The sequence below is a fragment of the Bombina bombina genome, chromosome 2 (genome assembly GCF_027579735.1).
Source record: "Bombina bombina isolate aBomBom1 chromosome 2, aBomBom1.pri, whole genome shotgun sequence".
In the NCBI taxonomy this organism is placed as follows: domain Eukaryota; kingdom Metazoa; phylum Chordata; class Amphibia; order Anura; family Bombinatoridae; genus Bombina; species Bombina bombina.
Genome location: NC_069500.1, coordinates 1,336,381,581 through 1,336,406,371, shown reverse-complemented (window position 1 = coordinate 1,336,406,371; position 24,791 = coordinate 1,336,381,581). Strand labels below are relative to the sequence as shown.

General features: G+C 39.4%; 1 protein-coding gene across 1 annotated transcript; it reads left to right on the top strand.

Annotated features, from left to right (window-relative positions):
• Positions 1-11,345: 11,345 nt before the first annotated feature.
• Positions 11,346-12,314, top strand: LOC128647528 (histidine-rich protein PFHRP-II-like). The gene has a single exon (XM_053700312.1). The coding sequence runs from the start codon at positions 11,346-11,348 to the stop codon at positions 12,312-12,314; it is 969 nt and encodes a 322-aa protein (XP_053556287.1).
• The last annotated feature ends 12,477 nt before the right edge of the window (positions 12,315-24,791 follow it).

Genomic DNA, 24,791 nt, shown 5'->3' with positions numbered 1-24,791 from the left:
GAAAAACCAAGGCGCAAAATAACTGCCCATGAACTGAGAAAAAGTCAAGCGTGCAGCTGCCAAGATGCCACTTGCCACCAGTTTGGCCATATTTCAGAGCTGCAACATCACTGGAGTGCCCAAAAGCACAAGGTGTGCAATACTCAGAGACATGGCCAAGGTAAGAAAGGCTGAAAGACGACCACCACTGAACAAGACACACAAGCTGAAACGTCAAGACTGGGCCAAGAAATATCTCAAGACTGATTTTTCTAAAGTTTTATGGACTGATGAAATGAGAGTGAGTCTTGATGGGCCAGATGGATGGGCCCGTGGCTGGATTGGTAAAGGGCAGAGAGCTCCAGTCCGACTCAGACGCCAGCAAGGTGGAGGTGGAGTACTGGTTTGGGCTGGTATCATCAAAGATGAGCTTGTGGGGCCTTTTCGGGTTGAGGATGGAGTCAAGCTCAACTCCCAGTCCTACTGCCAGTTTCTGGAAGACACCTTCTTCAAGCAGTGGTACAGGAAGAAGTCTGCATCCTTCAAGAAAAACATGATTTTCATGCAGGACAATGCTCCATCACACGCGTCCAAGTACTCCACAGCGTGGCTGGCAAGAAAGGGTATAAAAGAAGACAAGGAGGGAAAATAGTACACCTCTCTGAACAGTGTCTGGGAGGCTGTGGTTGCTGCTGCACGCAATGTTGATGGTGAACAGATCAAAACACTGACAGAATCCATGGATGGCAGGCTTTTGAGTTTCCTTGCAAAGAAAGGTGGCTATATTGGTCACTGATTTGTTTTTGTTTTGTTTTTGAATGTCAGAAATGTATATTTGTGAATGTTGAGATGTTATATTGGTTTCACTGGTAAAAATAAATAATTGAAATGGGTATATATTTTTTTTTTTGTTAAGTTGCCTAATAATTATGCACAGTAATAGTCACCTGCACACACAGATATCCCCCTAAAATAGCTATAACTAAAAACAAACTAAAAACTACTTCCAAAACTATTCAGCTTTGATATTAATGAGTTTTTTGGGTTCATTGAGAACATGGTTGTTGTTCAATAATAAAATTAATCCTCAAAAATACAACTTGCCTAATAATTCTGCACTCCCTGTATATGTGTGTGTGTGTGTGTATGAATGTGTATGAATATGTGTATAGAAATGTATACATGTGCATTTATGTGATTATATGTTTATATATGTATCCATATATGCACATACATATTTACACATATAAACAAATAAATCCACATGTATACACTTATATACACACACATATATACATATATACACATATTTAGACATACCATATCTATATACATTGGAGCCCGTTCCAGTCCAACACTTTGCCATATACCTTTAAACCCTTATAAACCCTTTTTATTAATATATAAATTATATATTTTTTATTAAAAAAAGTGTACATATATGTGTAATGCATCCTTGTAATATGTTATTCTTGTGTTTTGTGCAACATTTTTTTTTAACCCTTGCAGTTTACTTCAGGTCTCAAGGTGTGCTAAATAGTGATGTCGCGAACTTAAAAATTTCGGTTCGCGAACGGCGGACTCGAACTTCCGCTACTGTTCGCGAACCGGCGAACCGCGCGAACAGCCATTGACTTCAATAGGCAGGCGAACTTTAAAACCCACAAGGACTCTTTCTGGCCACAATAGCGATGGAAAAGTTGTTTCAAGGGTACTAACACCTGGACTGTGGCATGCTGGAAGGGGATCCATGGCAAAACTCCCATGGAAAATTACATAGTTGATGCAGAGTCTGCTTTTAACCCATAAAGGGCCTAAATCACCTAACATTCCTAAATTGTTTGGAATAACGTGCTTTAAAACATCAGTTATGATGTTGTATCGATCAGGTAGTGTAAGGGTTACGCCCACTTCACAGTGACAGACCAAACTCCAAGTGTAACGCACCGCAAACAGTCCATTTGCACAACCACGAGATAGATAGATTTGATAGATAGATACATAGATTACATAGCTCAATAGATGCAATATACATATGATCGATACAAATTACATAGATCAACAGATGCAATATACATTTGATAAATACGAATTACATAAATCAATAGATGCAATATCCATTTGATAGATACAAATTATATAGATCAAAAGATGCAATATACATTTGATAGATACGAATTACATAGATCAAAAGATGCAATATACATTTGATAGATACGAATTACATTGATCAATAGATGCAATATACATTTGATAGATACGATTGATAGTTAGATAGATTTGATAGATAAATAGATAGATTTGAAAGATATATAATTTCCCTGACAGAGTATAACAATAAGACATGCGGTCTGGGACCCGTGGTGTGTTAAGTAGTACTATTCTTAGCAGTTTACTACTACCTGTTACTCCCCCTATCGGGGGAGGTCTATATGGTCTGCATTTTTGGAACAGGGAGATGGAAGAAGATGATTGGTCTGTCCTCCTACTTCAAATTTGTCCTCAACACAAGTGGCTGTCTCAAAACAGTCCGGCCACGAGATAGATAGATTTGATAGATAGATATACATAGATTGATAGTTAGATAGAATCGATAGAAGATAAATAGATAGATTTGATAGATATATAATTACCCTGAAAAAGTATAATAATAAAACATGCGGTCTGGGACCCATGGTAACTAGGTTGTGTTAAGTAGTACTATTGTTAGCATTTTAATCCCTGTTACTCCCCCTATCGGGGGAGGTCTATATGGCCTGCATGATTACCCTGACAAAGTATAACAACAAAACATGCGGTCTGGGACCCATGTTAACTAGGTTGTGTTAAGTAATACTATTCTTAGAACTTTAATCCCTGTTACTCCCCCTATCGGGGGAGGTGTATATGGCCTGCATGATTATCCTGACAAAATATAATAATAAGACATGCGGTCTGGGATCCATGGTAACTAGGTTGTGTTAAGTAGTACTATTCTTAGCACTTTAATCCCTGTTACTCCCCCTATCGGGGGAGGTCTATATGGCCTGCATGATTACCCTGACAAAGTATAACAACAAAACATGCGGTCTGGGACCCATGGTAACTAGGTTGTGTTAAGTAGTACTATTCTTAGCACTTTAATCCCTGTTACTCCCCCTATCGGGGGAGGTGTATATGGCCTGCATGATTATCCTGACAAAATATAATAATAAGACATGCGGTCTGGGACCCATGGTAACTAGGTTGTGTTAAGTAGTACTATTCTTAGCACTTTAATTCCTGTTACTCCCCCTATCGGCACACACGCTGGCAGGCAGGCAACTTCAATTAGATTACACTAGCAGACTGATCTTTCACAGTCAAAAATTTATTTTTTTAAATATTTACACTACTGTTATAACAAATATGATTGGTGGCACTGGTTGGCAAGTGGGCCTGGCACACACGCTGGGAGGAAGGCAACTGCAATTAGATTACACCAGATGACTGAGGTTTCTCAGTCAAAAAAGTTTTTATTTTAAATATTTACAATACTGTTCTAACAAATATGATTGGTGGCACTAGTTGGCAAGTGGGCCTGGCACACACGCTGGCAGACAGGCAACTGCAATTCAATTGCACTAGCAGACTGATGATTCACAGTCAAAAAAGTTTTTATTTTAAATATTTACACTACTGTTATAACAAATATGATTCGTGGCACTAGTTGGAAAGTGGGCCTGGCACACACGCTGGCAGATAGGCAACTGCAATTAAATAACAATAGCAGACTGTTGTAAAAGTTTTTTAAAAAAAGTTACACTAATGTTACAACAGATAGGAGTGATGGCACTCAGGATAGAAGTAGGCACAGTATGTGCTGGCAGCCTGACACACAGGCTGGCACTAGTGGCAGGCTGGCGTGGCAAATAAAATTAAATAACACTAGAAGACTGATGTAAAAGTTTTTTTTTACAAAATTTAAACTAATGTTACACCAGATAGGAGTGGTGGACTGGCACTGAGGATGGAAGTAGGCACAGTATATGCTGGCAGCCTGACACACAGGCTGGCACTAATTGCAGCCAGGCTGGCCTGGCAACTAATATTAAATAACACTAGAAGAGGACTGATGTAAAAAAAATTTTTTTACAAAATTTACAGTAATGTTACACCAGATATAAGTGGTGGAAAAAAGAGCTATTAATCACACTATATGATGTGGGCCTGACACACAGGCCTGATGGAAAATGAAATTAGATTACACTAGCAAAATTATTTAAATTTTTTATTTTTTTATTTACAATAATGTTTATGAGTGGTGGCTGGCACAGCAATTAACCACAGTATATGCTGTGTGAGCCTGAGACACAGGCCTGATAGAAAATGAAATTAGATTACACTAGCAAAATGATTTAAAAGTTTTTTTTTTAAATTTAAAATAATGTTAAGCAGATATTTGTGGTGGCTGCTGGCACAGCAATTAAACAACGTTGTATGCTGTGTAAGCCTGACACACAGGCCTGATAGAAAATGAAATTAGATTACACTAGCAAAATGATTTAAAAGTTTTTTTTTTAAATTTAAAATAATGTTAAGCAGATATGAGTGGTGGCTGCTGGCACAGCAATTAAACAACGTTGTATGCTGTGTAAGCCTGACACACAGGCCTGATAGAAAATGAAATTAGATTACACTAGCAAAATGATTTAAAAGTTTTTTTTTTAAATTTAAAATAATGTTAAGCAGATATTTGTGGTGGCTGCTGGCACAGCAATTAAACAACGTTGTATGCTGTGTAAGCCTGACACACAGGCCTGATAGAAAATGAAATTAGATTACACTAGCAAAATGATTTAAAAGTTTTTTTTTAAAATTTAAAATAATGTTAAGCAGATATGAGTGGTGGCTGCTGGCACAGCAATTAAACAACGTTGTATGCTGTGTAAGCCTGACACACAGGCCTGATAGAAAATGAAATTAGATTACACTAGCAAAATGATTTAAAATATTTTTTTAAAATTTAAAATAATGTTAAGCAGATATGAGTGGTGGCTGCTAGCACAGCAATTAACCACAGTATGCTGTGTAAGCCTGACACACAGGCCTGATAGAAAAAAATTAGATTACACTAGCAATAAAATTACAAATAATAAAAAAAAAAACGACTGAAGTTATAGCCCTAAAAAGGGCTTTTTGGGGTGCTGTCCTTACAGCAGAGATTAGATGAGTCCTTCAGGACTGTAGTGGACACTAAATACATTAGCCTAGCTATCTATTTCCCTATAATGTCAGCAGCAGCAACACTAAAGCTCCTCTCACTAAGAAAGCAAGATCGTAATGAATCTAAAATGGCTGCTGCCAAGGAGCTGGGAGGGTCTGTGAGGGAATGTCTGCTGCTGATTGGCTCAAATGTGTCAGAAGGCTGTGAGATACAGGGTCAAAGTTTCCTCAATGATGACACATAGGGGGCGGATCGAACATCGCATATGTTCGCCCGCAGCTCTTATGGTAGCGCTGTCAAGTGAAAATAGTTATTGTGTGCGCTATCATTAGCTTGCCTCGTGAAATCTAACCCTATGTTGGGTAAATAGTTATTTATAGCTAACAATTATGGTTAGCAGAAGAGACATGTGTGCCAAGCATTTTGGGTAGGGAGAAAATAGCCATATAAATAATACAGTTATTATTATCTACAGTAGCTATGTCCAAACAGTGCATTATGATCTTGCAGTAGACCAACAATTGCTATGGTTTAACTGTTTTGCCAAAACCATTAGTACAAAAATAGCTTAGGTTAAAACCAAATGTGTTTTACGCTGATATATTCTTCTCACAATTATGGACTTAGGCAGACAGTGTTACAGAAGGAATAAACATTCCAATTCAAAAATAAACATTCTAAGTTAAAAAATAAATAAAATTCTAGTACTAAAAAAATTAACATTCCAGTTTAAAAATGAAAACATTCTAGTTTAAAACATTGTAGTTAAAAAATATGATTTTGTTAGGACTTTTTCTCTAAATTCTCTAAACCTAGTTTAAAAAATAAACATTCTAGCTTAAAAAAAATAAACTTTCTATTTAAAAAAATAAACAATCTAGTTCAAAACATTGTAGTTAAAAAAAAAATTATTTTGTTAGTACTCTTTATGAGAGAGAGAGAGAGAGAGAGAGAGAGAGAGAGAGAGAGAGAGAGAGATTGAAAAATGAGACCAGCTATCGATCAGATAAAAATAAATATTTCATGATAAAACCATTTCCTTCAAAGGGGTTAAACACATTGCTAAAGGAAATTACACACTATGAGATTGTACCACTGTAAAATTTTAATTATGTGTAGTAAAAAAACTTGTGTAATATGTTATTTATTTTGTCCCTTTTTCCTGTAATTTATCTTTCAATATTGTGGGGTTTATAATTCTAGAAAGTGGAGTGGAAGTGCAAACTCTATACAGTGCCATGTACCACACAGTCATTGGTTACACACTAATTTACAGCTGTCCCTAATTGGCCTAAGCAGAGAAGGAAACCTAGGTTACAATATGACGGTGCCAAATTGTTTTAAGGAGACTAAAATTCTACACTTGATTTTTTAAATAATATGATTTTGAAAAATATATCTGCATATTAATCTCAGGCAAATCTTTGCTTTCAATTATTCTATCTAGCAACTATTTAGGGCCAAATTATGACAGTTACATGGGGTTTATCGCGGGTGTTTGCACGCGTTGAGTTTTTCGCTCATTGAAAGTAAATGTAATCACTTGAGCGCAATTGGAGTTAATGTGCATCGGGTTAGCGTGACCTTAAAGCTCTGGTTAACCGTTGCGTTAAACAAAAAAGTGTAAACACATCAAAAATACATTACAAGTACAGTTACACTCAAAATAACACCATCTAATAAAAATTATTTAAAAAACATATTGCACAAAAATAAGGACTTAAAGATATGAGGTCTTAGGTGTTAGAAAGATAAGGCAGGCAAAGGGCTATATATATATGTACATACTGTAGGTATTTATATGTGTATATGTAGTTACAGACATATATAAACACATAAATACATATGTATACATAAATAGACATATATAACAAAGTGCTTGGAGCCCTTTGCAGTCAAGAAGAGGAAAACATGCAAAAGCATATTTATGCAATATCCATATTTAATAAAGTGTTATTCTGTGTATTTACTGTAAATATTACACATTCTAATGTTCTGCACATAAGGGAATATGTTCTATGTATTTTTAAATATATATTCCTATATATATAAATATGTATATACCTAGGTATAGATATATATTTGTGGGGGGGGGGAATAAAAAAAATGTTTTATGAATAAATAGAATATATTCTGCTATGTGAAATATTCATATTTTCATATTGGGTTAGCACACGAGAATATGCGATCGGGTTTGCGTGCAAGTAGGGCGTTTTTTTTTTTGCAATATACATTTATTTGTAAAAAAAAAAAAGGGAAAATAAAGCTTCATTATATTATTATTCTTTTTTTTTAAAATTGATGCCTGTCAATCAATTGCATGCACAGTCTGCACAGTCTGCACAGTTACACATTCTTTAGTATAGCTGCGGTTATTTAGAATTCATGAACTCATTCATTAAATATAATTATTGTTCTCTGACTCTCATTAGCATAATCACATATACACACATGGTGTTACACTTCTAAATCGGATCAGTAAAATAAGCTGTATATCACTGACAACTTTGCCACCCACTGACAGTAGCTGTTTACCTTTAGCACACTTGGCATATGAAAAATGCATTCGCTAAATAAAACAAAATAATTAAAAGACTCAAAGCGAACTCTATACAGATCTATAAACAATACAAAAATGATGGGCTATAACTTAAATTAGTTGAGAGCAGTTTTTGTGTAGTGGTTCCATCTTAAAGGGAAATAAAATTTAAAAAAATGTCATGGTTCAGATAGAACATATAATTTGAAACAACTTTCTAGTTTATTACTATTATAAAATTTGAAGGAGTAGCAAAGCACTGCTGGGTGCTAGCTAAACACATGAGGTGAGTCAATTATAAGCAGTATATACCGTATGTGCAGCCACCAATCAGCAGCTAGCACCTAGTAATGCATTGCTGCTCCTGAGCCTGCCTAGATTTCATTAAAGGATATCAAGAAAATGAAACAAATTAGATAATAGGCGTAAATGTGAAAGCTGTTTAAAATGACATGCTCTATCGCAAGCATGAAAAAAAATGGGTTTCATATCCATTTAAAGGGACATTTTAAAGAAAACAAATACATGCTCTAATTTGTCATTTTAGTAGAAGTGACACTCTAAATCTCTGGGCAAGATTATATATACAGCGTCACCCGCAAAAGCCAGCAACAACGGTCTTAGTCTGGTTTTGCTATCACATTTATGGCGCCGCATATAAATGTGGCGAGTATATTTCACTTGTCGCTTGCTAATTTTACTCCCATAAACTAACATAGAACCGTGTTGCAAATTGGTATCACATATTCAGCACAAGGACTACTCTGCAAAAATTGAGAAATTTTACTCCATTTTCACCTCGTCACACATAGGCAGGCACAGCAATCCTTGCGCTGAAAATGTAAGCACCTTAACTCCAGTAAATGTGAAAGCTGTTTAAAATGACATGCTCTATCGCAAGCATGAAAATAAAATGGGTTTCATATCCATTTAAAGGGACATTTTAAAGAAAACAAATACATGCTCTAGTTTGTCATTTTAGTAGAAGTGACACTCTAAATCTCTGGGCAAGATTATATATGCAGCGTCGCCCGCAAAAGCCAGAGACAACGGTCTTTAGTCCGGTTTTGCTATCACATATATGGCGCCACATATAAATGTGGCGAGTATATTTCACTTGTTGCTTGCTAATTTTACTCCCATAAACTAACATAGAACCGTGTTGCAAATCGGTATTACATATTCAGCGCAAGGACTACTCTGCAAAAATTGAGAAATTTTACTCCATTTTCACCTCGTCACACATAGGCAGGCGCAGCAAGCCTTGTGCTGAAAATGTAAGCACCTTAACTCCCGTTACTCCCTGAAAATTATCATTAACACCTAACGCATGCGTAATATCTATCTACCTGTCAACCCCCAGCGCAATAACTAATAAAACTATTAATCCATAATCCGCAATCCATAATCCGCCATTAACCCACATCGCAATAAACCTAATAAATCTATTTACCCCTAAACCGCCAAACCCCCACAACACAATTAACCTAATTAAGCTATTAACTCCTAAACCGCCAGCACCCCAAAACGCAAATAACTCATTAAATTACTAAGCCCCCTAACCTAATGCCCCCTAAATTAACCAATACTAATTTACAATTAAAAACCTAACATTACAAAAATAATAAACCAAATTATTAAAAATAAAAAAATAAACCTAATCCCTATGAAAATAAAAAGCCCCCCAAAATAAAAACACCCCCTAATCTAAACTAAACTACCAATAGCCCTTAAAAGGGCCTTTTGTAGGGCATTGACCTAAGTTAAACAGCTCTTTTACCTTAAAAAAATACTAAGTCCCCCTCTAACAGTAAAACCCCCCACCCACTAAACCCCCAAAAATAAAAAAACCTAACACTAAAAAATCCTAAACTACCCATTGCCCCTAAAGGGGCATTTGTATGGGCATTGCCCTTAAAAGGGCATTCCGCTCTTTTTCATTGCCCAAAATTCCTATTCTAAAAAAAATAAAAAAAAATTAAAATAAAATCTTAAAGTGAAGGTAAAGTTACCCTCATCACTATCTAGAATATGATTCAATGTTTAAAAATAATATGACTTTAATTCATCATATTTTATATAAATAGTTATAAATAAATATATTACCTGTATAATCCTAATTATATACATCCCCAAATTCAACCCGTATTTTTCTTTTTTTTCTACTTAACATCACATGTATTTTATACCCAATTGATTTTTAGGCCGTTAAGCGGCCGTCATCCGACGTCATCCGCCCCTTTACTCGTCGTCGCATGCGCACTTTAATTTGTCTCCTTCTTATCAACCAAGCGCGCTCCAGTTTCGCGCATGCGTCCCACAGACTACCTCATCGTCTTGTTACAGTGTGCACAATCAGAGCCAGGAGCTGCATTTATTGATATTGTTGAAACGTTTCTTAAAAACATCGATCTATTAACTCTGTTTGCCCAATTGTACTATAGATTTTATAGTACAATTGGGCAAACCGAGTTAATAGATCAATGTTTTTAAGAAACGTTTGAACGATAAGAATAGATGCAGCTCCTGTCTCTGATCGTATAGTACTGAATGAATATACCTATTCATTCAATACTATACTACAAGGCAAATTAGCGCATGCGCATTGTAAAATAATAGGAGAGTAACGCATGCGCAATTTTTATCCTGGGTCGTGCACGCGCATTTGAGAGGGGTAGAGACTTCACAAAATGCAGCAGGAAGTAAAGGCTTGGGAGGAGTCGGGAGACAAATGGTAGGGATTTTCAAATTAATTTTTAACATATATATTTGAATATTCATTAAAAAAAAACTTAGCGACTATTATAAGTTGATACTGAGAAATGATTAAATTAATTAAACAAATGTTAACTTTACCTTTACTTTAACTCTAACCCCCAAATAGGTACTTACCGTTCCTGAAGTCCGGTGGAAAAAGTCTTCTTCCAAGCGGTGAAGTCTTCTTCCAAGCTGCGATATCTTCTTCCATCGCAGTAACATCTTCTATCTTCATCCAGGACCAAGCCAATGTGAAACAGAAGACCGGCGACCGCGGAGCCATTGAGCGTGGAGATCCTCTTCGTACGATCACCGCCGCACACTGAGGATTGAATTCAAGGTACGTGTTTAAATATGGGGTACCTTGCATTCCTATTGGCTGATTTGATTCTTCAAATTCAAATCAGCCAATAGGATGAGAGCTACTGAAATCCTATTGGCTGATTTGAACAGCCAATAGGATTTCAGTAGCTCTCATCCTATTGACTGATTTGAATTTAAAGAATCAAATCAGACAATAGGAATGTAAGGTACCCCATATTTAAAGGCGTACCTTGAATTCAATCCTCAGTGTGCGGCGGTGATAGTACGAAGAGGATCTCCACGCTCACCGCTTATAAAACAAGTAAGTGAGTTGATTAATGGCTTTTCAGAGCCAATTCTCCAGGTTTTCTGGAATTTGCTATTCTTTGATACCTATGCATACCCATGAGGGCATTTAAAGGCAGACATGTGCACGCTGTATCAAATCATTCATGTCAGCCCCTGCAGTCCCTTTTCATCTACACACCCAAATTAGAACAAACCCCTGGTAATGAGCTTACACTGTGAAATTCATGCCATAGCAAATAAGCACAGCTGCATGCCATTTCAGATCACTTGTCCATGCATGCCACATCAGAACACTTGGCCCTGCATGCCACATCAGAACACTTGGTCCTGCATGCCACATCAGAACACTTGGCCCTGCATGCCACATCAGAACACTTGGCCCTGCATGCCACATCAGAACACTCGGCCCTGCATGCCACATCAGAACACTTGGCCCTGCATGCCACATCAGAACACTTGGTCCTGCATGCAACATCAGAATACATGGCCCTGAATGCCACATCAGAACAATTGGCCCTGCATGCCACATCAGAACACATGGCCCTGCATGCAACATCAGAACACATGGCCCTGCATGCCACATCAGAACACTTGGTCCTGCATGCAACATCAGAACACTTGGTCCTGCATGCCACATCAGAACACTTGGCCCTGCATGCCACATCAGAACACATGGCCCTGCATGCCACATCAGAACACTTGGCCCTGCATGCCACATCAGAACACTTGGTCCTGCATGCAACATCAGAACACATGGCCCTGCATGCCACATCAGAACACTTGGCCCTGCATGCAACATCAGAACACATGGCCCTGCATGCCACATCAGAACACTTGGCCCTGCATGCCACATCAGAACACATGGCCCTGCATGCCACATCAGAACACTTGGCCCTGCATGCAACATCAGAATACATGGCCCTGCATGCCACATCAGAACAATTGGCCCTGCATGCCACATCAGAACACATGGCCCTGCATGTCACATCAGAACACTTGGCCCTGCATGCCACATCAGAGCACATGGCCCTGCATCTCACATCAGAACACTTGGCCCTGCATGCCACATCAGAGCACATGGCCCTGCATGTCACATCAGAACACTTGGCCCTGCATGTCATATCAAATAAGCTCAGCTGCATGCCATTTCAGAACAATTGGCCCTGCATGCCACATCAGAAACACTTGGCCCTGCATGCCACATCAGACCACTTAATTGGCCCTACATACCACATCAAATAAACTCAGCTGCATGCACAATAAGAGCCCCTGAACCCCATATATGATATGAAATAAGATTTCCACTTTAGCCCCATGGAATTGATGCCCCTCTCACAGCCACATGCGGCATCAGTATAGACAAACCAGCAGCGCCTCTGTCAACCACAAATCCTGTAAATGTCAATCCAGCCCCTTGGCTTTGCAGGCCCTATGTCAGCCATATGCCATCATACTTCATATTTCTGGCCCAGCAGTGACTCTGTTAGCTGCATATGACAATCAACCCGATCATATGCTGATTATTGCTGTTTCAAAGTTGCATTATTATTACTGGAAAAAAAATGTGCCCTTCTAAAAGACTGATGATATATTCCTAAATGCGTTAGGTACGTGCAGCTTAGCACAGGCAGTACAGTACAACCTATTCATCACTAATCATATAGGGGGAGTTAACACAATTATGAAGAGTGATTGGCTAGACTGAAACAAGGCTTGTTTTAAATACTTTGCCAAATTGAAAGAGATGGAGCTGTGATCAGAAACAGGAAAACATTGTTTATTTGTTGTTCATGCAATAATTTTCTAATGTTTTTTTTTTAGGAGTCACAAACCCATGATGACCTTTACTAAGAAACACTGAACATGCTGATTTTCCTGGAAGTTGTCTCTTCTGGCTATGTCATAAAACAGTTTCAGGTGAAGAATGTAAAGTCTAATTGTTTTGCATAAATTAGATTAAGTAAAAGTCTGGAGTCCCTGTTGATGAGAATTATACAAACATATCATTTAAAGGGCAGAACTTAGCTTAACATAATGTTTGACCAGACACCTTATACCATGTACTTGAGTTCTGATTAATTTAATTTGTCTGTAGTGCGACTTGTGTTGGCCTATTTCCCACTAATGCATGAATAAAGACGTTGGTTGGCTGTAACTAGTGTTCCTTGCTGCAGGCAATTGGATCATGTGTGATAACATTCCCTGTGGTCTTTCACAAGACAGATGTTCATCCCAGGCGTGTATTATGCCAAGTGTGCTGGCAGTAGAAACTCAGCAATATTACAGTTTTATTTACAGATGTGAAACTGCTTAATTTAATTTTATACAAGACAAAAACACTGTTAAAACATTTCTACTTTCCTTATCTGAAAAAAAATTATAATCTCTATTTATTTTGTTTATTCATAAACTTGCTGTAATGATATGATCTCCATTAAAATAAAAGTAAAGTCATATTAAACCTAAGAACTGTTTTTGCATAAATCAATCATTTGGTTCTTAAATTCCAAACAATCGCAATCTATAGAATAAGTGATAGTTCTAGAACATTATTATATGGCGTCTGACCATGTTAACTTGACAGATACTTCTCATAAGGCCTGTCCTTTTGGCAGGGCAAAAGAGAGGCACCTACACAGGGCACCACACTTTGGAAGACCCCACACTACCATCAAGAGTGAGGGTATGGGAAGGTGCAATGTACACAATGTATTTAGTTTATTAGGATGCGTTTATGGTATCAGGAGAGGCAATATATGGTGTCATTGATTCTTTATATAAGACATATTGAATGTTGGGACAAGGGTGGGCTATACAGCGTGCAGGCCATACGGGGGGAAGGGAATTAGGAGGCTGGGCTGAGGAGCTCCACAAATTTGTCTTGCCTAGGGGTTCGCTATTGCTAAAGGAGGCCCTGATTGTCATGGACATAAATCTCAAACAAGATTCCATTATTCCTGAAAAAAAAACCACAATTTAGGTCCCTGCATGTCTAAAATTATAATTTTTTTAAAGACCTCCTCATTGTTTTTTTTCCATTATAGGACGGCACCAATTGGCCTCATCCATAGATATCCTGTAATTGTTGAAGCACAGTGAAAAGGAGTGCTAGTATAAATCCCCAAATTCAGAATTCTAAATCCAGAATTATTCCACAAAACTGACTTGTTCATAAAAAAATATTAACAATTACTATTTTCCCCTGTCATTAAGTTATAATTTCCTTTGCCTTCATCTTTGGTTTTGTTTTTGTGTTCTAAAATGCAAATAATAGTCCATGTTTATTTAAAAAATCAACTATTACCTTTCTGATTACAGTACTGTACTACCTTAATGACAGTACTATGTCTACAAATATATAAAAAATATATAAAACTACAATAGGTTGCATGTATAAGCTGCATTTTAACATATAAATATTACCTAAATGACATAAGATAGTGTTATTTAAACTTGGCCCCAACCCCTCTCCAAGCTGTTCCATTTTACCAATGCAAATATACGAATATTCCAAAATTCAAATTTTCAGTCCCGAGCAGTTTGGATAAAGGGATTTGTACCTGTAGTATACAACTATGCCCGTATTAGCCCCTTATAAACTAGAAAGAAAGAAAAAACATCTAATAGGCTCTGGGGCTTCTCATCAGCTATACTGCTCATCATAAGATTTCTGGGGGGGTAAAAGGGCTTGGCCCGAGGAACTGCCAAGAGGGTGCTTGCAGGACAATGTCTTTATCATGAAATAATCATGTAAAGCTACCTTGTATCTTATCTGTTATAACTTCAACATCTAAGACAGAGGTCTAAAATATCCCTTAAAATCCGAAGATAAGTAACGTTTATAGTTTAATCATCACCTTGCTATTACTGCTTTATATTGTTGTAATAAGTTCATAATAAACACTACTATTGTTATACTGAATTCTTGTGGTGGCTTCCGTTTTGTCAGTACTGGTGAGAGAGACCACCCCTGTGTCTCAGGACATAACACCCCACCACAAAACAAAAAGCAATACTTTGTGCCTGATTGGTTCCATTATTTATGGAACTAAGTACAAGTGACCTTAGAGTTTTGTAAGCAAAATAAAAAGCAGAAGCATTGGCAAGCTGGCACAAAGCATTTAGTTGCAGAATTTATATATTCAATTCCATTTGCATTCAAATGTTTAACCGATGGTGATGTTGGTGGTGATGGTTTGGTTTGGTGTAGGTATTGATGGTCAAATGTTCAGCACATTCATTAACACATAAATTTCCTTTTTTTTTTTCTTCTTCAATGTAACATTTGATTATTGAATGCTAAATTTTGAATGTTAGTTTTTATAGATTTGAATGTATTCTAAACAGTATTTTTTCTTTGTTAATAAATATTGGAATATATATTTATGATGTACATAGGACAAATTGTAGGACTTATTGCAAGAATGTAGTAAATTAATGTATGACCGAATAAGCAGACATTTACCTTTATGTGGGACTCTACTATACAAGTGCATGTTGCATATAATGGGCATTTTTGAAGTATTTGTCTGTGGGGTTTTATGCATATATGTTCTATGTCTATTCATTTTAAGGAAGGGCAGTTTCTCATACAAACATTATTATTATTATTATTATTAGGTATTTGTAGAGTGGTAACAGATTCTGCAGCACGGTTTTCAAGATAACATTTATAGGGATTAAATGGGTAGGGGGCCCTGCTGAGATTTGCACTGTTGTAGTCAGCTCTTATGAAGGTGATATACAAACAGCTGGGCTCATAGGCTTACATGCATACGAAGAGAGAAGCGCTCTACCAGGAACGAACAACAGCTCAGTGGCTTGTTCTATGGCGATTTACCACCCGGAAGCAGCCTCTTTTAGACCAGTGTGCTTTTCACAGAAGAAAACTTTCCTGAAGTATATCAGTCTGATCCCGCCAAGTAAGGTCAGTCCAGTCCCGAAATACCAGGCAATTCTCCTCTGAACAAGGAACATGACAACCCCAGACGATCGTTTCGGCCTCCTATGGGCCTCGTCAGTGAGGGGCAGCCACATTCCTCTAAGCACACTGGGCAAGGAGTCCACGTCTGGTTTCCCCCATCACCCATAGGGAGACTTCCCCATAGGCTCATAGGCTTACATGCTAAGGGGTTCAAGGAGTTAGGAAAGGTTAGTGTAGGTTAGTGAAATGAGGTAAGCAGTACTCACGGTAGACAAGGTAGTCCTTCAGGGCAATAAGAAGAAGGCAGAGAATGGTCAAGATAGGGTGAGTCCGGCAAAAGGAAAACAATCCATCAGTGTTGCAGTTCAGGGGTAAACCAATAGAATGGTCAGACAAGCAGAGTTCAATAACAGTATGGTAATCCAGCAGTTGAGGGGTTAAGCAAGCAGAGTGGTCAGACAGGAAGAGTTCAATAACAGTATGGCAGTCCAGCAGTTCATGGATTAAGCAAGCAGAGTAGTCAGACAGGCAGAGTTCAATAACAGTATGGCAATCTAGCATAAAGTAACCCAGCACCCAGGAGCACACGAAGCAACACCTATACTTGGGCACAGATGAATGTAAGTGAGGTACTTACATAGCTGCAGGATTTGCACCACAGGAGAAATCCGGACTGGCATCAGGAAGAGAGGCTCGTGGCGATGACATCATTGCCGGCACCGAAGTTCACCACAGCGTCCATGGCAACGGCCATGGCAACTGACGAAGCGGCAGCCGGGCGGCGTGACAGAGAGTCTCACAAGATGGGAGCCAGTCTGGAGAAGTTTTGTAAATGGGAATGTGAGGAGGTAACAAGAGAGGAGGAGGTCATGAGCAGAGTGAAGGGGACAGGAGGAAGAGTATCTGGAGACAAGGGGGCCGATTTATCAAGGGCCGAATGGCCCCCGCTACTCTTTAACTAGTCCGCCTGCTCTGAGGCTGCGGACATCAATCCTCCCGATCTCATATGATCGGGCTGATTGACACCCCCTGCTAGTGGGTGATTGGTTGCAAATCTGCCAAGAACTGCTTGTGCAATGATAAATGCCAACAGTGTATGCTGTCGGCATTCACTAATGTCTGTCGGACATGATCCACTGAGCGGATCATGTCAGACAGACCGATGATAAATCGACCCCAAGGTCTGAGATATAGGGGGGAGCAGTGCAGTTGAGGGCTTTGTATGTCAGAGTCAGAATTTTGTGTTTAAAAAAACATGTGGCATTTTACAGTTCTATCTTTTGTGAAATTATAGTCATATATATGCACTGATAGTCTGTTATCTCTATGATAAATGTACCCCATATGTATACCATGGTTAGATCTTTCCCACATTTTGTCAAAATTTCATTAAATGTAGAGCTACGTTTTTACACAAAGATTTGCTTGCCTTAAAGGCTACGTGCTCCATTACAGGAATATACATTAATATATCATCAGTTATTTGTTTTTTAAATACCATCATTAAATGTCTTAACAAGATTCATGTCTGTGTCAAAGCATTAATGTTACATTTGAACATTACGAAACTCAGGCTTCAAGTAGCAATAAATGTGTTTTAAGTCTATGTCTTACATATATAGTCCCATGTATAATTAACGATGCATTCTAGCACAATTAAGGCTGTAGCTATATATTGTGATTTCTGTTTTTTTTAATTATGAGAAGGTCATACAGCTACATCGTAAAGAGTACTTTAAAGGAATAATGTCACTAGAAAAAGACAAAACAAGTAAGATTTAATGTCTATTAAAACTGGCATTGTGCTGGCATTTTTCATTAACCATAGACTTGTTTCACTGCAGCTAAACCACTTATCTTGAGGATGCAGGAGAACTTGTCCCATGTTTCACATCTACATTTGGGGAGAAAACTCCAATAGGACCCTTGGCATTTCTTACCTTTTGAGGTTTAATGAGGTGGGAAAATATTCCTCTGCGTTATGTTTATTGCATGATGATGTCACATACTCTGGGGAATGGTTATGAGAGAAAGGGAATGCTCATTTTTGGTGGGGGTAGGATCCTATGTTTAATGGATGGAGTTGGCTGGTCTGGGGGCATTGCAAGAATATTAGGGGCTTTGCTAAGTGAAAGGGACAATTTTCTCACTCCCCCTCAGCACAATGGTGGTGCATCCTGAAATATAGGGGTGAATTTGCACATTCATGCTCCACCAGTACAACCAACACTGTGCATATCATACTGCTTGCAAATTGAATGGGATGTGAAAAAGGTTATGGGGTGTTATCCCACTACAAATGCCTTTCATGGTTTGTAATAAGTGAGGTATTGTTGAGTTTTCAAAACAGATTGGAAAAGGGTTCAATTTAAAAACCCACCATAAGCCATGTGGGACATTAAGGGGTCTGCCATCCTCTCCATTTCTCTAATTCTTTGTGTGGTGTCTTGAAGTGCTAGGGAGGGTTTAGTGGAGCAGGGGACGCTGGGTGGCAGCACTGTGGGGGTGTTTGTGCATCTGCTGGATGATTAGCAAATGGTGTTAAATACAGTAGAATAGCATCCTATATTATAAAAGGCAAGTGTTTGTCTGAAGCCGTCATGCGCAGTAGAGACAAACACTTGGCCTTAGATCCTCGCACGCGCACCTCGGCACAGCTGACAGCTGACAGATTGTACCTCGCACGCGCACCCTCACCGCACGCGCACCCTCGCACCCACACACCCACATTGTACCTCGCACGCGCACCCTCGCACCCACACACCCACAAACTTGCCCGCACACCACTTAGCCTATCCCCACATACTTAGCCATTAACACTTAGCCATTGTACCTCGCACGCGCACACTCGCACCCACAAACTTGCCCGCACGCCACTTAGCCTATCCTCACATACTTAGCCATTAACACTTAGCCATTGTACCTTGCACGCGCACACTCGCACCCACAAACTTGCCCGCACGCCACTTAGCCTATCCCCACACACTTAGCCATTAACACACTTACTTGGCCGAACGCGCACGCGCACCCTTGCACACACACACACTTAGCACGCATGCGCACGCGCACCCTCGCACCCACGCGCACGCAAACATAGCCTCAGCGCGAGCTACCGGCGCGAGTAGTCGCGTGACTAGCAGTTGAAAGCGTTGCGAGGCTTCACAAAACTTAATACAAATGCGCAACGCAGTGATAGAAAGGTCATTTGAAAGGTCCGGACTTATCTACACAGCACATACAAAACACATATTTTAATTTTAAAAACAAACATTTGCTCTGTACTTAAAAAAAATTGCGTCTGGACTTATGTAGACAGGGGAGAGAGAGACAGGGGAGAGAGAGAGAGGGGGTAGGAGAGAGAGAGACAGGGGAGAGAGAGAGACAGGGGAGAGAGACAGGGGAGAGAGAGAGAGACAGGGGAGTGAGAGAGACGGGAGTGAGAGAGACAGGGGGAGAGAGTGAGAGAGACAGGGGGGAGAGAGTGAGAGAGACAGGGGAGAGAGTGAGAGAGACAGGCGAGAGAGAGTGAGAGAGACAGGGGAGAGAGAGTGAGAGAGACAGGGGAGAGAGAGTGAGAGAGACAGGGGAGAGAGAGAGAGAGACGGGGGGGGAGAAAGAGGGGAGAGAGAGAGATAGGGGAGAGAGAGAATATAAAAATAAAACCACACGGCCCGTGTGAACGGGCTTTAGGACTAGTAGTCTATAAATGCCTTATAAAAAGACAATGCAAAAGCACTTAGGGCCAGATTACGAGTGGAGCTCTAATTTATTCTCCCACTCGAGCGATAACTTTGCTAGAAATAAGTTTTTTGCACTCGTCGGTTTGCGCTTGTATGAGTTAAAAGTACACTGTTTTCGCTCATGTGCTAACCCGACGAGCGCAAAAAGACGAACTTAGAATATTGCGTGCACATTCACGTATTCTTAAAGACAGTTACACTAGGCGCTGCTGACTATTGTTATAAAATAAACAGATGTAAAAACCTCAACTATCCAAAGAGATAATAATGTCATAGATCAATATACACAAGAACACATTCATATAGATACCTTGCAATGTCCAATATAGGCACTATTAGTCTCTTTTGTGTAACTGTTATATGTGCTCATTGTGAATCCAATCTTCAAACGAACTGCAGCTCCTCAAAAAAGTCCCATCACAGACCCATTGAAAAGACACTAAAAAAGATCAGGCGAAAAGAGCACACACTCATCTAAGTGCAGATAAAAAGTGATATTTATTGACAGATATCCCTATTCAAGAAAATAACTGAGAAGATAAAATGTGTATAAAAGCATGTAACAAAATAGTTATATCGGCAAACCAGCTCCAGTGTCCACCGGGTTGTAGACTCCACCTCCCACTGAGCGTCAGATAGGTCCAGAGGGGGGGGGGTTCCCGTATTCCCCCATAGAAGTCAATGGAGAGAAAAAAAGTGGAAAAACTTAACACCCTACTCGCATGCAAACCGGATAGCATATTCTCATATATGTATCTCTATTTTAAAGCCCTTTGCTTGTCTTTTTTTCTAACACCTGAGATCTCATATCTTTGAGCCCTTATAACTTTTGTGTGCAATATTTTTTTTAAATAATTCTTATCAGATAGTGTCATTATAAGTATAAGTGTACTTTGTAACGTATTTCTGATGTGTTTTTCTCTTGTTAAGTGTATCCAGTCCACGGATCATCCATTACTTATGGGATATATTCTCCTTCCCAACAGGAAGTTGCAAGAGTCCACCCACAGCAAAGCTGCTATATAGCTCCTCCCCTAACTGCCATTACCAGTCATTCTCTTGCAAGTCTCAACATAGATAGGAGGTCGTGAGAGTCTGTGGTTTTTTATACTTAGTTTATTTCTTCAATCAAAAGTTTGTTATTTTTAAATGGCACCGGAGTGTGCTGTTTATCTCAGGCAGTATTTGGAAGAAGAATCTGCCTGCGTTTTTTCTATGATCTTAGCAGACGTAACTAAGATCCAGTTGCTGTTCTCACACATTCTGAGGAGTAAGGTACTTCAGAGGGGGAATGGCGTGCAGGTTTTCCTGCAAATAAGGTATGTGCAGTAAAATATTTTTCTAAGGAATGGAATTGACTAAGAAAATACTGCTGATACCGAAGTAATGTAAGTACAGCCTTTAAATGCAGTGAAAGCGACTGGTACCAGGCTGATTGATAGAGATATATGCTAAGGTATGTGCAGTAATATATTTTTCTAAGGAATGGAATTGACTAAGAAAATACTGCTGATACCGAAGTAATGTAAGTAAAGCCTTAAATGCAGTGATAGCGACTGGATCAGGCTTATTAATAGACATACATACTCTTATAAGAATGTGTTTTAAAACGTTTGCTGGCATGTTTAATAGTTTTTTAACATATGTTTGGTGATAAAACTTATTGGGGCCTAATTTTTCCACATGGCTGGCTTAAATTTTGCATAGAAACAGTTATAGGGAAGGTAATCCACAGCTCAGCTGTGGCAGTTTTGTTGTGTCTGTTTAAAAAAATGTCGTTTTTTTTTTTTTTATCTGTTTTTTGCATTAAGGGGTTAATCATCCATTTGCAAGTGGGTGCAATGCTCTGTTAACTTATTACATGTACTGTAAAAATTTCGTTTGATTTACTGCCTTTTTTCACTGTTTTTCAAATTTTGACAAAATTTGTTTCTCTTAAAGGCACAGTAACGTTTGTTATATTTGCTTGTTAACTTGATTTAAAGTGTTTTCCAAGCTTACTAGTCTCTTTATTAGTTCTAACATGTCTAACATAGAGGAGGCTCTGTGTTTATTATGTTTAAAGCCATGGTGGAACCCCATTTTAGAATGTGTACCAGATGTACTGATTTCATGTTAAACAATAAAGATCATTTTTTGTATTTAAAAACATTATCACCAGAGGATTCTGTCGAGGGGGAAGTTATGCCGACTAACTCTCCCCACGTGTCAGACCCTTTGACTCCCGCTTTAGGGACTCACGCTCAAATGGCGCCAAGTACATCAAGGGCACCCATAGCGTTTATTTTACCAGAGGATTCTGTCGAGGGGGAAGTTATGCCGACTAACTCTCCCCACGTGTCAGACCCTTTGACTCCCGCTCCAGGGACTCACGCTCAAATGGCGCCAAGTATATCAATGGCGCCCATAGCGTTTATTTTACAAGACATGGCAAAGGTTGTGTATAATACACTGGCAGCAGTATTAGTCAGACTACCTGAAATTAAAGGAAAGCAAAACAGCTCTGGGGGTAGATACAGAGCATACAGACGCTTTAAGAACCATGTCTGATACTACCTCACAATATGCTTAGTCTGTGGGTGATATTTGTGACTCAGGGAAGATGATTTAACCTGATTCTGATATTTCTACATTTAAAATTTAGGCTTGAGAACCTCCACTTGTTGCTCAGGGAGGCTTTAGCTGCTCTGAATGAATGTGTACAATCGCAGTGCCAGAGAAATTGTGTAGACTGGATAAATAATATGCAGTGCCGGTGTGTACTTATGTTTTTCCAATACCTAAAGAGGTTTACTAAAATTTTTCATAAGGAATGGGATAGACCAGGTGTGCCGTTCTCTTCCCCTCCTATTTTTTAGAAGAATGTTTTCTAATAGTTGCCACCACACGGGACTTATGGCAGACAGTTCCTAAGGTGGAGAGAAGAGTTTCTACTCTAGCTAAGCGTACCACTACCTCTGGCGAGGACTGTTGTGCTTTTTTAGATCCAATGGATAAAAAATGTTTATTCAACAAGGTTTTATCCTGCAGCCCCTTGCACGCATTGCTCCTGTCACTGCTGCTGCGGCGTTCTGGTTTGAGTCTCTTGATGAGGCTTTACAGGCTCCATTGGATGAATATATTTGACAAGCTTAGAGCACTTAAGCTAGCCAATTCCTTTGTTTTCTGATGCCTTTGTTCCTTTGACTAGACTAACGGCTAAGAATTCTGTTTTTTACTATACTGGCGCGCAGAGCGCTATGGCTTATATCATGGTCAGTTGTCGTGACTTTAATAAATAAGCTACTTAACTTCCCTTCAAGGGGCAGACCCTATTCAGGCCTAGTTTGAAGGAGATTATTACTTATATCACTGGAGGAAAAGATCATGCCCTTCATCAGGACAGGTCCAAATCAAGGGACAAAAAAGGCCTAATTTTCGTGCCTTTCGAAAATTCAAGGCAGGTGTGGCATCAACTTCCTCTAAGGCAAAATAAGAGGGAACTTTTGCTCAGTCCAAGGCGGTCTGGAGACAACCGGACCTGGAACAAAGATAAGCAGGTCAAGGAGCCTGCTGCTGCCTCTAAAACAGCATGAGGAACGGACCCCTATCTGGTAAACGGATCCTATAGGGGGCAGACTTCATTCTTCGCCCAGGCGTGGGCAAGAGATGCCCAGGATCCCTGGGCATTGGAAATTATACCCCAGAGATATCTTCTGGATTTCAAAGCTTTCCCCCCCAAAAAAGGGGAGTTTTTGCCTTTCACATTTATCTGCAAACCAGATAAAGAAAGAGACATTCTTGCATTGTGTACGTGACCCATTCAGTTCCAATAGAGGAACAGGGACACAGTTTTCCTCAAATCGGTTTGTGGTTCCCAAGGAAAGGAAACCTTCAGACCTATTTTGGATCTAAAAGATCTTAAACAAATTCTTTAGAATTCTATCATTTAAGATGGAAACTATTCGTACCATCTTAACTATGATCCAGGAGAGTCAATAGAGGACTACAATGGATTTGAAGGATGCTTATCCTCACATTACGATGCATAAAGATCACCATCGGTTTTTCAGGTTTGCCTTTCTAGACAGGCATTACCAGTTTGTAGCTCTTTCCTTTGGGTTAACTACAGCCCCTAGAATCTTTATGGAGGTTCTGGGGTCACTTTGGCGGTCCTTAGGCCGCGGGGCATAGAAGTGGCCCCTTATTTAGACGACATCCTGATACAGGTGTCAAACATCCAAGTTGCCAAGTCTCATACGGACGTAGTACTGGCATTTCTGAGATCGCATGGGTGGAAAGTGAACAAGGAAAGAGTTCTCTATCCCCAATATCAAGGGTTTCCCTCCTAGGGATTCTGATAGATTTTGTAGAAATTAAAATTTACCTGACGGAGTCCAGGTTGTCAAAGTTTCTAAATTTCTGCCGTGTTCTTCATTCCATCCGCGCCCTTTGGTGGCTCAGTACATGAATGTAATCGGCTTAATGGTAGCGGCAAGGGACATAGTACCGTTTGCACGCCTACATTTCAGACCACTGCAACTATGCATGCTCAGCCAGAGGAACGGGGATTACACAGATTTGTTCTCCTGTTAAATCCGGACCAAGAAACCAGAGATTCTCTTCTCTGGTGACTATCTCGGGTCCATCTGTCCAAGGGTATGACCTTCCGCAGGTCAGATGGGACAATTGTTACAACAGATGCCAGCCTTTTAGGTTGGGATACAGTCTGGAACTCCCTGAAGGCTCAGGGATAGTGGACTCAGGAGGAGACCCTCCTTCTAATGAATATTCTGGAACTGGGAGCGATATTCCATGCTCTTCAGACTTGGCCTCAGTTAGCAACTCTGAGGTACATCATATTTCAGTCGGACAATATCACGACTGTGGCTTACATCAACCATCAAGGGGGAACAGAAGTTCCCTAGCAATGTTAGAAGTCTTAAAATAATTCACTGGACAGAGACTCACTCTTGTCTAAAAGCTATCCCTATCCCAGGTGTTGAGAACTGGGAGGCAGATTTTCTAAGTCGTCAGACTTTTCATCCGGGGGAGTGGGAATTCCCTCCGGAGGGG